This window comes from Nansenia antarctica (genome assembly GCF_963989245.1).
Source record: "Nansenia antarctica genome assembly, chromosome: 6".
Taxonomy (NCBI): domain Eukaryota; kingdom Metazoa; phylum Chordata; class Actinopteri; order Argentiniformes; family Microstomatidae; genus Nansenia; species Nansenia antarctica.
The window spans coordinates 1,827,335-1,844,834 of NC_137676.1; the positions used below are offsets into that span (position 1 = coordinate 1,827,335).

General features: G+C 43.1%; 1 protein-coding gene across 1 annotated transcript in view; it reads right to left on the reverse strand.

Moving 5' to 3' along the window:
* The window catches only part of stxbp5a (syntaxin binding protein 5a (tomosyn)), a gene marked incomplete at both ends in the record, with an annotated part of 99,583 nt that overhangs the window by 74,806 nt on the left and 7,277 nt on the right, over positions 1 to 17,500 (reverse strand). Inside the window, 2 exon segments of the mRNA XM_080533478.1 lie at positions 9,716 to 9,979; positions 10,430 to 10,486. Of these exon segments, the coding sequence (XP_080389604.1) occupies positions 9,716 to 9,979; positions 10,430 to 10,486 (321 nt within the window).

Genomic DNA, 17,500 nt, shown 5'->3' on the forward strand with positions numbered 1-17,500 from the left:
TGCCGACATGCGGACCAAATGATCAGACTGTGTCAGAAATGAGTCCACCTAGCAGTTTAGTTTAGTTTAGTTTATTAGTTTATTATATCGAGGACAATCCAAATACATGAACCATATAAAATACAGTAAAAAAGGCAGTGTTAGCCTAGTCAGCTAATTTTCAGCTGAAGTCCCCGGCCAGTTGCAACATGGCATCCTGAAAAGTAACGTCATTAATTAAAATAAAACATTTCAATATTCTAAGAACACGTGACTGAGACAAGGTACCCCAACATCACACTTGACAAAAAACACAAGTAAGCAAGCTGAGGTGATTGAAGGGTCTACAACAAACACTGACAGCGCATAGGGGACAGGGACACATGAAGACATAGCGAACACGTAGAAGCTCACACAAGCCAGAGCATGTTTACAAACCACACCACATACACACTTATGGGAGCAGCGACATTTCAAGCACCTAGAAGCCACAGGACAATTACAGGCCACACAACATTAAGCACTTACAAACAGCAATACATGAAACAAACCAAAACATACAAAAAAGGCGTTATGGAGAGGCAGTACAGGAGTCCATTCCAGTAGCGTAGCCACGTCAGGCCTAGGCCCGCCCACTTTACTCATGGGCCCATCCTGAGAAAGCTTCGGTGTCGTTTATTTTCTCATTATTATTAAAAAAAACATCGCCAAAAACTATCACCCATTGAGAATATCCGAGCATTCAAACCAAAACAAATAAGAAAATATGTGAACAAATATCAAGTTGAATTACTGTTGTATGTGTTTTATCCTCTGAACAACGGAACAGATTTCCGGTAACCAGTGGCGCCGGCACCGGTAACCCTTTTTTCTGTAATAAACGTGCTTAACGCAACTCTTTCACGTTGCGTTCAGCCAATCACTCAACCCGTTAGTTTGAAACATTATTACATAAAGGCCAATGACTGGTGTCTACGTCACTGTCACTACTGTAAATACATTTGATTTGATTTGATTTGACTTGTCACTCATTTGATCTTTATTACTGGCGCTCAAATCATTTTCATTCAACTAGCTGCTTAAGTTAGTGTCTAGACTCTCCACCCTCCTCCCCTCCTCTCCCTCCTCCTCCCCTCCCTCCACCCTCTAGCTGCTTAAGTCAGTGTCTAGTGCCTTCTTGAGCAAGATGGCCGAAGGGAGTGGGTAGGCACGAGAGAGGCTCTGACTCGGGAAAAGAAACTCTGGTTTTTCTCCTTTAAACAATTGGCTACCCATAAATGTATTATTAGAATGAGCTATATCTAATTTTTCTGGTTACAGCAATGTTAGGCAGCAATGTTTAGCGCAAGTTTTGAGTTTATTCTCATTTGAACACGACGAGACCAAACATTTCTAAATGACGCGCAACAAAACTGCTAAAGACATGGAAAAACTTCAAGAACTGATGGAAGAAGTGCTGCAATCCAACAAACAGCTTTCTAAACAGGTTACTCTGTCTAGAACTTTTGTGTTTCTGTTACTCTGGTTACTAGTTGTTTTGTCCCACCCCCCTACCTGGTCTACACTCTGAGCAAACGCAATGTTATTATGTCGCCCCCCCCCTCCCCCCCGCCTAAATCTACTGGTGTTTTTGTACCCCCCCCCCCACCATGACCACACACTGTACATACTTGTTGTTTTGTCCCCCCGCCCGAACTACCCATTGTACATATTATATGTCTGTCCCCCTGCCCGAACTACCCACTGTACATACTTTGTGTTTTGTCCCCCGCCCCCACCTGTGGTGTATGTCCCCACCTGTCCTACCCGCTGTACATACCTGATGTTTTGTTGTATTGTTCTTCCCATGTTGGATGTATGTTTATCTTGTAGATAGTACTAGTTATTTGTCTGTATTATCTTGTAGATAGTACTAGTTTTTTTTTTGTCTGTCTTACATGTAACGATGAATTGAGAATCAAGGACCCCAATTGAAATAAGCCAGTGGCTTTCTTGGGTTTTTATCCTGTTAGTTGACCTTGTATGTAATATGTACTTTCATGTACCGACTTCTGCAAATCTTCTAATAAAGTTTTCAATCAATCAAACCACCTTTTGAGACTGATTTATTAGCCTACTGCTGCGGGGACTTTGTCTGATTGACTTTGAAGCACATAGGCTATCTGAGACTCTGTTGCCCTGCTGTTTATGTTTCTTTCTGCTATGGTTCACTTGTGTAGCTATATCACGTGTCTGAACTATTAGCCTACTACTTTGTTCACCGATAGGATGGAACGCTACGTAGGCATATCTGAGCCTTTGTAGCTGTTATACGAAGCTGATACGCGACTTCACGTTAAGTAGGCTATAAGGAGTGCCTATTACTTTTCTTTCCTTTTTCCCCCCTTTTTTTTGTTGGGTTATAATTTTGTTGTTAGTCGCAATGGTTAGTATTATTATTTTGATAACAACTCAACGTATACTATGATGTTCCTGGAATATGGTCTACACAATTTAGGTATTCTAAGATAGCCCACAATTGGTTTGGTACACAATAGACTTGCCTCTTCCATTATGAAATGCCTCAATTGTTTTATGGAGAGACGCTATAAAAAGATTTACTTTAATGTAAAACCAGGTTTCCCCCGAGTGCTGAGGATTAGCCTCTCAGAGTAATTAGTGTTTATATGATGTGCTTACTTGACACCATAATATACTGTGTGTCTGTGTGTTTGTGTGTTTGTGTGTCTGTGTGTCTGTGTGTCTGTGTGTCTGTGTGTCTGTGTGTCTGTGTGTCTGTGTGTCTGTGTGTTTGTGTGTTTGTGTGTCTGTGTGTCTGTGTGTCTGTGTGTCTGTGTGTCTGTGTGTCTGTGTGTCTGTGTGTCTGTGTGTCTGTGTGTTTGTGTTGTACATGTTGCTTTTTTGTGTTTGTCCTGTATGTTTCTTTCACTACCCTGAATGTGTTTTTCGTATTAAATGTTTTATGTTTTCTTTCTTTTGTCTTTTGCTCTTCTTTTTCTTCTTTTTACTTTTCTTTTCTTCTTGTTTCTATTCCTCTTCCTCTTTCCCTCTTTCTCCTTTCATTACTGTCCTTCCCCCTCCTACTGTTTTCTTAGTCCCGATAATATGCTTACTTTATGAAATACTCGCAATGTTAATTTAAAATGAAGCCCTTAAACGGAGATATGAAAAAGTTGAAAATAATATCATTAAATGTTAATGGCTTGAATAACATAATTAAGAGGAAAAAGATTATCCTCCAGCTGAGGAGAGCTGGAGGAGATGTCCTCTTTTTACAAGAAACCCATTTTTAAAAAAAAGAACATGACGAATTGAGTAGGGGACAAATTTACTCCAGTTCATATGGAACACAGAAGAGGGGTGTTGCTATAATTATACAACCACACATACCATTTAAAGAAGAACAACATATATACGATAAAGAGGGCAGGTTTGTTTTAGTAATTGGTAAAATAGAGTCAATTACTGTCTCATTTTTAAATGTATACTATCCACCGGAATTAGGCCCAGAATTCATGTCAGAAATAATCGAAATGTTAATGACAAAATGTAAAGGAATCACACTAATGGGAGGAGATATGAATCTTACAATAAATTCTAGGCTAGATTCCTCAAATAATAAACCACACAGAGCTGATAAAACATCATCAATTTTAAGAAGTGCAATGTCAGAATTTGGATTAGTAGACATATGGAGGATGCTAAATCCAACTAAAAAAACATATACATATTATTCTGGACGATTTTCAACTTCCAATAGACTGGATTATTTCTTCATGTTTAAAAAAGACGTAGAGAGGATTGAAACATGCACAATAGGCACAAGGGATTTATCAGATCATGCTATGCTATCTATAACTATACATTTGGATATAAAGCAAGGAGAAAAAATATGGAGATTAAACAATTCACTTCTCCAAGATAAGATCTTTGTTGAAAAAATCAATAAAGCCATAAAATAATACGTAGTGATAAATGACAATGGAGATACTAATCCAACTATTATATGGGAGGGCCTTAAAGCGGTACTACGAGGACAGATAATATCATATTGTGCATGGAAGAAAAGACAAACACAACAAAAACAGAAAATGCTTGAACAACAAATACAACACTTGGAAGACAAATTTAAAAATACAAATGAAATAATAGTAAAAAATGAATTAAAAAAGAAGTATAAGGAGTTGGATAAAATTCGTACAGAGGAAGTGGAGAAATTAATGACATACACCAAACAGAAATATTACGATGGAGGACCTAAGTCTTTAAAACTCCTAGCATATCGACTTAAGACACAGACTACAAAAGCACACATTTCGAAATTGAAGACTGTAGAAGGCTCTGGAACAATAACGGAAAAGGATAAAATAGCTGAAGAATTCGTAAAATATTATGAGAACCTTTATAAAAACACAGGAAATATTGACCTGGGACTAATGAAAGATTTCTTACATAAGTTAAACTTAAAGCAGGTAACAAGATCAAAAAATGAACAGCTCATTAAGGACATCACAGTAAATGAAATACAACAACACATAAATAATCTTAAAATGGGGAAAACACCAGGTGATGATGGATATACTAATGAATTTTATAAAACTTTTCAAAAACAATTGATACCACTACTTTTACAAGCATATACGTTCGTATTACAAACGGGAAATTGGGCAACTACTTGGAACTCATCTATAATAACGGTTATACATAAAGAAGGTAAGGACGCTACTGAATGTTCGTCTTACAGGCCAATATCACTACTGAATACGGACCATAAAATAGTAACAGCCATTATTGCCAATAGGTTAAAGGACATCGTGCCAGATATAATAGACAGCGACCAATGTGGTTTTATACCAGGTAGGCTGTTGTCAGATAATATAAGGAGGACGTTAAATATAATGGACTATGCACAAAACAATGGTGCAAACCTTCTACTCTTAACACTGGATGCAGAAAAAGCATTTGACAGAGTGCTATGGCCATTCATGTTTGAAATTGTAAGAAGCTTTGGATTTCATGAGAATTTTAATAAATGGCTTCAAGGAATGTATAAAAATCCAGTGTCAAGAGTAAAAGTAAATGGCACAATATCCAGAAGATTTCCAATCTATAAACAGGGGTGCACATAACTGGTGCGCCAGTGCGCATGCGTCGCCAAAATGCATGCTGCGCGGCAGATCAGCGGCATGAAGGCGCTTTTGCGCACCAACAGCTGGGTCCAAGAAGCAAGCCCCACCAAGTAAGTAACTATTTGCCGTCCCCAAATAAGTAATCCATCACGACGACCACGGCGACTCCCCTCACGAAAACATTCGGAAAGTATTGTAACTCGTACTTTCATTCCGCGTATCGCGTATCGCGTATCGCATGGTTATCACGGTTATCACGCCGACACGTGAAAATTCAGTCCCGAACGACTCGTCGCTAAAAGGAAAAACAACACCAAGGGACTTCACATTTCTTTTCTCTGAAGCTTTCAAACGTTCAGACGTTTGTTTTACAGCTTCATTATCGCACCTAGACCCCTGACCCAGGGAATATGGTTGGGAATTCTATTAGAAAAAATGAAAAAATGACTTTGTTGCACAATCAAAATAACGAGCTATTTAAAGTGATGGCCTGCCCTACAACATCCTCTACCATGGTTGAAATTGAGGACAGTGATAACAGCAGTCAAGAGAGCAGTGATGATGATGATTAAGCTTGTAGCATAAATAAATACTTAGGCTGTAACTTTTTGTTGAAAAGTTGATTTCAGTGTTTACAGAACAGAGCAGTGCTTAAAGAGATGTCAGTTGATTTCATTGTGTTTAAAGAACAGACATTCAGTTAGTGCTTAAAGAGATGTCAGTTGATTTCATTGTGTTTAAAGGAGTCTGACAGACTTTCATGCTTAAAGAGCAGTCATTTGATTTTGCATTTGTTTATTTTGTTTTGCACACAATCATTTGTTCGTTCATCTTTATTTATGAATAAATGTCGTTTTGCTAATATAAGTTATCCATGTATCCCTTTTTCATCCATCCTGTGGGACGGGGTCGTGACTCGCGAGCTCGGGGAGCACCAAGCAGCATCCCTAGGTGCTCCTCTGAGCACTGGCCCCAAAAAGTTATGTGCACCCCTGTCTATAAAGGTACAAGACAAGGAGACCCACTCTCAGCAGTTATATTTGCTATATGCATGGAAGGACTAGCAGAAAGTATAAGGAAAAATAATACCATCAAAGGCATAACGATAAAAGAGGAACAGCATAAACTGGCATTATATGCAGATGACGTGGTTGTTTATTTAACATCACCAGCCCAATCATTACCAAGCCTAATGGAAGCAATTACAGAATATAGTAAACACTCTGGTTATAAACTAAATGAAAGTAAGTGTGAAGTATTAACAATTGGAGAACAGATAGATTCGGAAATTAAGGAAAAATACAAGTTGAAATGGGATGCAAAGAAAATCAAATATTTAGGAATCTACCTCACCGGAGATATAACAACATTATACACTGACAACTATCAAGCCCTTGAAAATAAAATACGAGAAGATCTTAATAGATGGAAGATAACACCTGAATCGTTAATGAGTAGAGTAGAAAGCGTCAAAATGATGATCCTCCCACAGTTTCTGTTTTTATTTCAAACATTACCAGTTCCCATTCCACATCGTAGCTTCAAAAAATGGAATACAATGCTCTCAAATTTCATTTGGAACTACAAAAGTAAACGGAAAAAACTTAGTATACTAACTCAAACCAGAGAAAAAGGAGGGTTTAATTTCCCTGATCGAAAGTCCTATTTCCATGCAACTCAAATAGATACAATAATGAAATGGATGAATAACTCGGTTCAAACCAAATGGAAAGACATAGAAAAACAAGTAATATCAATATCAATAGGAACACTACCCTAAAGGATTCTAAAGGATATTCAAAAATATAGTGGAAATAACAGATGCATAGAAAATACCCTCAAAAATTGGAAAACTATTCGTAAAATGTATAAATGTGATGACAAATGTATTTATTTGAGAGAGATAGCCAGTGACCCAGACTTTTTACCTAATAAAACAGACAAAATATTAGAAGAATGGGCTAGGAAGGGACTACAGGTGTACTCACAGATGATTACAAATGACATGATAGACTCATTTGAAACCTTAGTTAATAAATGTAATATAAGTAATAGACATTTCTTTAAGTACTTACAAATTAGAAGCTACCTTATAACACAGCAGAGGAGACAGGAACAAAGATCACATATACTAATGGAATATCTGAGCAAAAATAGAAACAGTGAAAAGACAAAAATCTCAAAACTTTATAAAATCATGCAAGAAATCAAGATACAAGAAGATAACACTAAAGAAAAATGGGAAAACGAATTAGCAATAACAATTACGGATGACGATTGGAAAGAAGCATGCAAAAGAATATTTAAGACAACACAATCAAAATTCTGGAAAGAATTTGCTTGGAAAATAAATATGAAGATCTTCCTAACACCGAAAATGTTGTCAAAATATAGGCCAACAGGCAATGCAGAATGCTGGAGGAAATGTACGGAACGAGAAGCCAATCACACACACATTTTCTATACATGCCCTAAATTGAAAAGGTTTTGGGAGGCAGTTCAAGTAAAAATAAAAAATACATTTACCTTACAAAATCCTATACATCCAGTCAATATTATACTCGGTCTTATTCCATTAGATATATACAGAGAGGGAGATACATATTTGTACACCATATTACGTATCGCGGCTTTAAAGCAAATCACACGTAAATGGTTGGACTTAAACCCACCATCTGTTAATAATTGGGAAAAAACTGTTGAAGAGATAAAAGAAATGGAAAGAATTACTTGTAAAGTGGGAGGCCGTGAAGAGCAATTCACTATGAACTGGAGTAAATGGACTGAATGAATGAGTAGGAAGGAAGCCCCCCCCCCCTCCCCGATCCCACCCCTCCCACCCCCCTCCCTTTGTCTCTTACTTTTCTATCTCTATCCCTATCATTTCTCTCTTCTTTTTCTATATTTTCTCTCTAGTTTCTATTCTTTATTTTTGTATTTCTTGTTCTCTTTATAAAAAATAAAAAAACAAACAAAAATGATGCAGGATGAACTTAAACAAGTGAAGAAAACTTGTAAAGTGTATGAAATGAACTTATGAAATGTAATGTACAGTCCTGTAATAAAGTATAAAAAAAAAAGTTAGTGTCTAGTGTCGGGTGACCAGATGACTGCACAGAGAGAGAGAGAGAGAGAGAGAGAGAGAGAGAGAGAGAGAGAGAGAGTGTCTAGTGTCGGGTGACCAGATGACTGCAGACAGACAGACAGACAGACAGTGAGAGACACACAGACAGACAGTGAGGGTGACCAGATGACTGCAGACAGACAGACAGACAGACAGACAGTGAGAGACACACAGACAGACAGTGAGGGTGACCAGATGACTGCAGACAGACAGACAGACAGACAGACAGTGAGAGACACACAGACAGACAGTGAGGGTGACCAGATGACTGCAGACAGACAGACAGACAGACAGACAGACAGTGAGAGACACACAGACAGACAGTGAGGGTGACCAGATGACTGCAGACAGACAGACAGACAGACAGTGAGAGACACACAGACAGACAGTGAGGGTGACCAGATGACTGCAGACAGACAGACAGACAGACAGACAGTGAGAGACACACAGACAGACAGTGAGGGTGACCAGATGACTGCAGACAGACAGACAGACAGACAGTGAGAGACACACAGACAGACAGTGAGGGTGACCAGATGACTGCAGACAGACAGACAGACAGACAGTGAGAGACACACAGACAGACAGTGAGGGTGACCAGATGACTGCAGACAGGCAGACAGACAGACAGACAGACAGACAGTGAGAGACACACAGACAGACAGTGAGGGTGACCAGATGACTGCAGACAGACAGACAGACAGACAGACAGACAGTGAGAGACACACAGACAGACAGTGAGGGTGACCAGATGACTGCAGACAGACAGACAGACAGACAGACAGACAGTGAGAGACACACAGACAGACAGTGTAGGGTGACCAGATGACTGCAGTGTAGGGTGACCAGATGACTGCACATGTCTAGTGTCGGGTGACCAGATGACTGCACAGCATCTGTAACCATGGTGACCAGATGACTGCACGGCATTTTCACCACTTTTGGTGCGTCCCGGAAATTGGGATGATGTCCCGCATATTTCATTTTGATTGCCTAAAACGCTTTTCTCAAAACGACACATATTTTACTTTCCCTTCAAAAATGTACAGTACAGAATATATTTTCTTCAACATAGAAATCATTTCATAACTACTGATTCTCCATCACATCCACCCAGCCGGGTTTCATAACTACTGATTCTCCATCACATCCACCCAGCCGGGTCTCCACAGCAGGCCAGGCACTACAGCAGCATGGCCCTCTTCATGTTCTCCCATTCCTCCAGACTCCAGCACAGAGACGTGTGTCTGCAGGTCCTGGTAGACGTCCTTCTTCTAGCTTCCTGCTAGATCCATAAACAGAGAACACAAACAAACCAGGGTCAGGAGTGCTGTGACAGAAACCCTCATCTGCTTTTGAGCTCATCTCATCCTGGGAGGGCCTCTAACCTTTGACCTATAACAAGTCATCATGGCTGAGCATGTCCAATCAGAGTACAGGAACTGTCCTCAAGCATGTGGTTGGCCCCACCCCTTTTGTTTACCTTTCAGATCTTTGATCAGGTATGGATCCTCCTCCTCCAGGATGGCAAGGAACATATCTTTGACTGCTTTGCCGCCTGTCCTCAGTGGACCATCGAAAAGCGCTCTCATCTTTTCAATGGGGGTCGATTTAGACTTCATGTCACTATAATTATCGTAAACGATGACTCCCTTCCCCAGGAGTTTATCCAGGATGGAGTTGAAGGTGACCTCTCCCACTCTCCTGATCAATTCGGACCGGTGGAAGTCCACAAAGCGCTGAGCGGCTAAGGTAGCAATGGGACATGAGGTGATGAAACAGTAATACATGTATTTATGATATAGTTATTTGCTTTGTCAATGTTAACAATTGCAATTAATCTGGAAACCTTAACATGTTAATTTGTTTTTAACGCAAATTAATCATATCACCAAGTTCCACTGACATGCATCAGTAAACAAATGCAGATGTCACTGTAGACAGACTGGGAGATAGCTGTGTGATTCATTCAGACGGGCTTCAAGACAGACTGGGTTGTAATAATGATGACAGTCGTTGGTTACATTCGTGACTTTAGACCAATCAAAGGGATGAAGGGGCGGGATAAACTAAAATATCATAACAAGATGGCGGCTACTTCACTGGAAATTAGGATATCTTCCACTACAGTATCTGAAATAAATACACACTATTTTGCATGAAAAACAACAAAAAGCTCATCTAAACACGTTCTCACCAAGTTGCTTGTCTCTCTCTGCTTGATTCTCTCTCAACTCCTTGTCCAACTTCATGTCTGGAAGAGAGAAAGGCGTTGGGGTTAGAACATCAGAGTTATTAAATCAGCAGACAGACCATCTTAACTGATCTCTCCTCCAGTCTTATTCTTATCCTCTATCAGTCTGTCCCTCTCCTTTAGAAGTGTGTTGTCCATCTCTACCTCTGAAGACATGATTTATTGATTGTTGTATAAGCAGGAAGATAGATCATATAGATTCACTCACATTTTGATTTGTATCAAAAAACACATTCATAATTTCTCTCATCGACACTTCTCTAGCAACCAACAGCCATCTGAGTTGAATAATAAGTGCTGAATAATAAGTACTGTCAATCTATTAACATTTTAAATGAAGTTAATGACAATAATATTCTGTGATTAATCAGATGAATCATCATTAATCACAAGTACTCTGGTTTACTAGTAAATAGTAATATATTTTTGGGGGGAGATAAAACAAAAACATGTTGTTGGAATAAAGAAATGCATGACAAACTGTTTGGAGGAATTCGAGTAGTTTTTTTTACTATATTATAACATCTCTTAGTTTTAATGATTTCTGAATAAGATTAGCATCTCTTAATTTGCTGAGTAAAACGGTCTCAGGCTATGTGGTCAGAACTGCACTTAACTGCCAAACCCCAGACTACACAGATGCACTGCACCCGCCTGTTCTCTGCTGAATTCTAGTGGGTTGAACCCTATGGTCAGTAACTGCTCCACCTCCATGGTGAACCAAGCCCTATGGTCAGTAACTGCTACATGGTGAACCAAGCCCTATGGTCAGTAACTGCTCCATGGTGAACCAAGCCCTATGGTCAGTAACTGCTCCATGGTGAACCAAGCCCTATGAATGAATGATGAATGAATGATGAATGATGAATGGACTTTATTGTCATTGCTACAGTACAGGTACCAAACAACGACATTTAGGAGGGGTGGCTCCCCTGGTGTTAGGAAAGGGGAAAAAAAACTTTTTAAAAAATCACAAGAAGGGAAGGAGCTGGTTTACATAAATAAAGGCTATGTACACTATCCACTGTACTATACTGTACAGATAGACGACTAGGGTTGTCATATTGCACAATAGTATTATTTCACATTTGTTTAAAGTGTCACAGTTTGCAGGCTTGAAATGTACATGTTTGTGCCTCAGCACTACACCTGATTTTTTTCAGGCCAGCAGCTGCCATCAATCCGTCCAGACTGTCCAGGGCCCAGAACTTAGGTCTTTGCTGTGTTCAGGGCCTGGACGGCCCTGTGGTAGAAGCTGTTCTTCAGTCTGTTTGTCCCTGCGGCCAGGGTTCTGAACCGCCTTTTCGAGGGCAGCCTGGTAAAGTGTACGTACCCAGGGTGGGTCGGGTCCCTGGAGATCTTGGAGGCCTTCCTGAGACAGCGTGTGTTGTACAGCTCTTCCAGAGAGGGGAGGGGGGCGCCGGTGATCTTCTGTGCTGTTCTCACGACTCTCTGTAGCGCATTTCTCTCCGCTGTTGTGCAGCTGGAGAACCAGTTGCAGATGCCGTAGATGAGGATGCTCTCCACTGCGCCGCGGTAGAAGGTCACCAGTATCTCCTGCTTGCTGTGTTCCTTCCTGAGGACTCTCAGGGTGTATAGCCGCTGTTGTGCCCTCTTGATGGTGTCTTTTGTGTTGTCCTTCCAGGTCAGGTCATCCCGCATGTGCATCCCCAGGAATCGGAGGGTTGAGACTCTCTCCACGCTCTCTCCGTCGATGAGCAGGGGCTGGATCTCGGACTTTTTCCTCCTGAAGTCTACGATGATTTCCTGGGTCTTTGACTTGTTCAGCAGCAGGTTGTTAACCTTGCACAGCTTGCTCAGTTGCTCTACCTCATCCCTGTACGCCGCCTCGTCCCCCCCCGAGATGCATCCCACCACGGTGGTGTCGTCTGCAAACTTTACGATGGAGTTGCTGGGGTGGACGGGGGTGAAGTCGTAGGTGTAGAGGTTGTAGAGGATGGGGCTTAGCACGCAGCCCTGGGGGGACCCAGTGCTGAGTCTGAGGGCTGTGGAGGTGTGGGGGCCCACCCGCACCCTCTGGGGGCGGTCGGTCAGGAAGTCCTTGATCCACGCACATATAGAGTGTGATAGACCCAGGTCTAGTAGTTTGGTCACTAGCCTGTCTGGAAGGATGGTGTTGAAGGCGGAGCTGAAGTCCACGAAGAGCAGTCTCGCGTAGCTGTTTCCCCTCTCCAGGTGGGATAGAGTGGCGTGGAGAGTCGTCGCGATGGCGTCCTCTGTGGACCTGTGGGCTCTGTAGGCGAACTGGTATGGATCCAGGTTGGGCGGGAGGCGTGTGAGTATGTGGGCCCGGACTAGTTTCTCGAAGCACTTCATGATGATTGGTGTGAGTGCAACCGGGCGGTAGTCGTTTAGGCAGCTCACCGTGCTTTTCTTCGGGACTGGGATGATAGTTGAGGTTTTCAGGCAGGGTGGGATGGTGGCCTGGGACAGGGACTGGTTGAAGATGTTGGTGAAAACCCCGGCCAGCTGGTCGGCGCAGTCCCTCAGCACCCGTCCCAGGACGCCATCCGGCCCCGAGGCTTTCCTGGGGTCCACCGCCTTCAGTACGCGTCTCACTTCATGCTCTGTGAGGGTGAGGCTGCTGAGAGCTGGAGAGAGTGGTGTTTGTGTTGTGGTTACCTCCGTTTGCCCCTCGTCAAACCGGGCGTAGAAGGTGTTCAGCTTTCCCGCCAGCAGGGGTCGTCCTCTGCGGCTGTGAGCCTGTTGGCTCTGAAGTTTGTCATCTGCTGAACCCCCTGCCACATCCGCCTGGAGTCGTTGCTCAGGAGGCATTCCTCAATCTTCTCTCTGTGCTCTGCCTTGGTCGCTTTGATTCCGCGCTTTAGGTTAGCCCTGGTGGAGCTGTACAGCGGTGTGAGCTCTTCCCTGCGAAGAAGGCGTTGTCCCTCTCGTTGATCAGTTTTTGGACCTTCCCAGTCATCCATGGCTTCGTGTTGGGGTAGACCCGGACCCGTTTGTCCACGGTGACTGAGTTGGTGCAGTTCACTATGTGGTTCAGAACCGACGACGTGTACTGTTCCAGGTCCTCATGCTCATATTCCTGCCATGGGGTGTCATTTAGGCAGATCTGCAGTGGAGCGGACCCTTCTGGCCAGGTTCTGACAGTCTTAGTGGTGATGGGAGCACTTTTCCCCATGGTAGTGTATGCAGGGATCAGGAGGATTGGCACATGGTCAGACATGCCTAGATGAGCTAGCGGACTAGCCTTGTAAGCACGTTTGATGTTGGTGTATACCTTGTCCAGTGTTTTTTCTCCTCTCGTTGCACATTTCACATGCTGATAGAACTTGGGTAGTACTGCCTTCAGGTCGACATGATTGAAATCTCCTGCTATGATGTGAATAGCCTGTGGATCAGTGCTTTGTTGACCACTGATGACGTCATATAGCCGCGCCAATGCTAGGCTGCCGTCCGCGCTAGGCGCAATGTAAACACATGTTATGAACACCGCGTTAAACTCCCTCGGGAGGTATGTGGGTCGGCATTTAACAGTCAAGTATTCCAGGTCTGGGGAGCAGTGGCTACTTACAGTTTTCGTGTTTAAGCACCAGCTATCCTTCGTCGATATTATGATCCCTCCCCCGCGCGACTTGCCGCTGAGCTGCGTTCGGTCAGCCCTGTGTAATGTCCGTCCCTCCAAGCTAACCGCGGAGTCCACGATGGTGTCATTTAGCCAGGTTTCGGTAAGGATAATCACACAGCTATCTCCTACGATGTTATTTTTGGCAACTTGTAGTCTCAGTTCATCCATCTTGTTCAGGGACCTGACGTTGGAAAGGAAAATACTTGGCAAAGCAGGTTTGTCAGGGCTCCTTCTTAGCCTCGCTAGCAGGCCCCCCCCTTCATCCTCGGCGTTGCTTACGGTCTCGCCGCTGGCGTTTGCGCCTCAGGGAAGGGACTGAGTACCAGGATTCTCCCGGTACACGGGCGATCTCGTGATATATCCTGTTTTGCTTCAGGAACTCCGCTGTAACTGTTCTCTCGTTTTGCGTGCCAACTTCTAATAAGTCGAGCCTGCTGTAGGTACTATTTACACAACTGTTCCCTATAAGTACTAAAATAAAAATGTACATACAAATGTACTTAAAAACACTAAAAAACACCAGCGTTGGAGCCACTCCGAGCCTCGCGTCTGAGCGCGACGCCATCTTGGGACTAAGTAACTGTTATGGTCAGTAACTGTTCCACCTCCATGGTGAACCAAGCCCTATGGTCAGTAGCTGCTCCACCTCCATGGTGAACCAAGCCCTATGGTCAGTAACTGCTCCATGGTGAACCAAGCCCTATGGTCAGTAACTGCTCCACCTCCATGGTGAACCAAGCCCTATGGTCAGTAACTGCTCCACCTCCATGGTGAACCAAGCCCTATGGTCAGTAACTGTTCCACCTCCATGGTGAACCAAGCCCTATGGTCAGTAACTGCTCCATGGTGAACCAAGCCCTATGGTCAGTAACTGCTCCATGGTGAACCAAGCCCTATGGTCAGTAACTGCTCCACCTCCATGGTGAACCAAGCCCTATGGTCAGTAACTGCTCCACCACCATGGTGAACCAAGCCCTATGGTCAGTAACTGTTCCACCTCCATGGTGAACCAAGCCCTATGGTCAGTAACTGCTCCATGGTGAACCAAGCCCTATGGTCAGTAACTGCTCCACCTCCATGGTGAACCAAGCCCTATGGTCAGTAACTGCTCCACCTCCATGGTGAACCAAGCCCTATGGTCAGTAGCTGCTCCATGGTGAACCAAGCCCTATGGTCAGTAACTGTTCCACCTCCATGGTGAACCAAGCCCTATGGTCAGTAACTGCTCCATGGTGAACCAAGCCCTATGGTCAGTAACTGCTCCACCTCCATGGTGAACCAAGCCCTATGGTCAGTAACTGCTCCATGGTGAACCAAGCCCTATGGTCAGTAACTGTTCCACCTCCATGGTGAACCAAGCCCTATGGTCAGTAACTGTTCCACCTCCATGGTGAACCAAGCCCTATGGTCAGTAACTGCTCCACCTCCATGGTGAACCAAGCCCTATGGTCAGTAACTGCTCCATGGTGAACCAAGCCCTATGGTCAGTAACTGCTCCACCTCCATGGTGAACCAAGCCCTATGGTCAGTAACTGCCCCACCTCCATGGTGAACCAAGCCCTATGGTCAGTAACTGCCCCACCTCCATGGTGAACCAAGCCCTATGGTCAGTAGCTGCTCCATGGTGAACCAAGCCCTATGGTCAGTAGCTGCTCCATGGTGAACCAAGCCCTATGGTCAGTAGCTGCTCCACCTCCATGGTGAACCAAGCCCTATGGTCAGTAACTGCTCCACCTCCATGGTGAAAGAGAAAAACGTTGTTTCAGTTGTTTCTGCCTGGTCTCGAACCGGAGAACTACAGAGTTACTCTGAAACTCCCTTCACTGTTCCCCATTCATTGTCATTTAGGTAGACCTTACTATAATGTATTATATCTTCCACCACTGGTTGGTTTTGTGGCGCTGTTCTGACTTTCAGTACTGGAAGCGGAGAAGTAGTCTCCAAACACTAGAAGAAGTCTGACAACGTCTTGCTTTCAGACAGTTTATTTCTTCAAACCGATCACTGTTATGTTCATTCTCAAATTACTATCACACAAAAAGTTGTTTGTAACCAACTTTTAAAATGTCTTGACAATAACAAGTTGTTTGATAAATTTCAGTCTGGCTTCTGTCAGAAGCACAGCACCGAGACTGCACTTCTTAGAGTGTCGAGTGACATCATTATGAGGGCTGATGTCGGAGAGTGCTCAGTGCTGCTGCTGCTTGACCTAAGCGCAGCATTTGACACTATTGACCACGACATCCTTTTAAATAGGCTCCAACAGTGGGTGGGTTTAGATGGGGTAGCTCTGAAATGGTTTTCGTCCTATCTGTCAGGGAGAAGTGTGGATGTCGCTATCGACAGCTATGTCTCCTCCACATCTCCCTTGGCCTGTGGGGTCCCCCAGGGTTCAATCCTTGGTCCAATCCTGTTCTCCCTCTACATGTTACCCCTTGGTGCTCTTATTAATAGTTTTGATGGCATATCCTATCACTGTTATGCAGATGATACGCAATTATATGTTTCTTTTAAACCAAGTGATCTCAGCAAACTCACCATCTTACATGACTGTATTGCTGGAATAAATAATTGGATGGCACAAAACTTCCTACAGTTAAATGCAGATAAAACTGAGATACTAGTTATAGGCCCTGAGAGTACCTTGAATGAAATTCGGCGGTCCCTCGGTTCATTGGCATCCAATGTAAGTAACACCGCCAAAAATCTGGGAGTCTTTTTTGATAGCCACTTGAATTTTGAATACCATGTAAAAAAGGTCACACAGTCATGTTTCTACCATCTTCGCAATATCGCAAAAATCAAACCAATCCTTACTTCTCAAGACCTCGAAAAAATCATGCACGCATTTATCTCCTCACGTCTAGACTACTGTAACAGACTCTACTCTATCCTCATCCGCTCTTCTATCAACCGACTACAATTAGTACAAAACACAGCTGCCAGAATTCTCACTAACACAAATCGCAGAGCTCATATAACCCCGGTTTTGGCCGCTCTTCACTGGCTACCCGTTAAATCCAGAATTGATTTTAAAATCCTTTTAATAACTTATAAGGCATTACACGGGCTGGCCCCTCTCTATATCTCGGAATTATTACAGGCAAAGCCCAATGTGAGATCTCTCAGGTCCTCGGACAAGGGCCTCCTGGTCATACCCTCGACCAACCTCAGAACCAAGGGTGACCGAGCTTTTGTAGTAGTGGCTCCCACACTGTGGAACGCCCTCCCAGTGTCGATAAAGAATGCTCAATCTATTAATTGTTTTAAGAACTTGTTAAAAACACACCTGTTTCGTTTGCACTTTGTTTTATGATATTTTCACCTGACCCACTTCTATAGGTCATTGTTTTGTTTTATCTCTTGTTGTTTTATTGCTCTTATGCCCTTATGTGCCCTATGTGAAC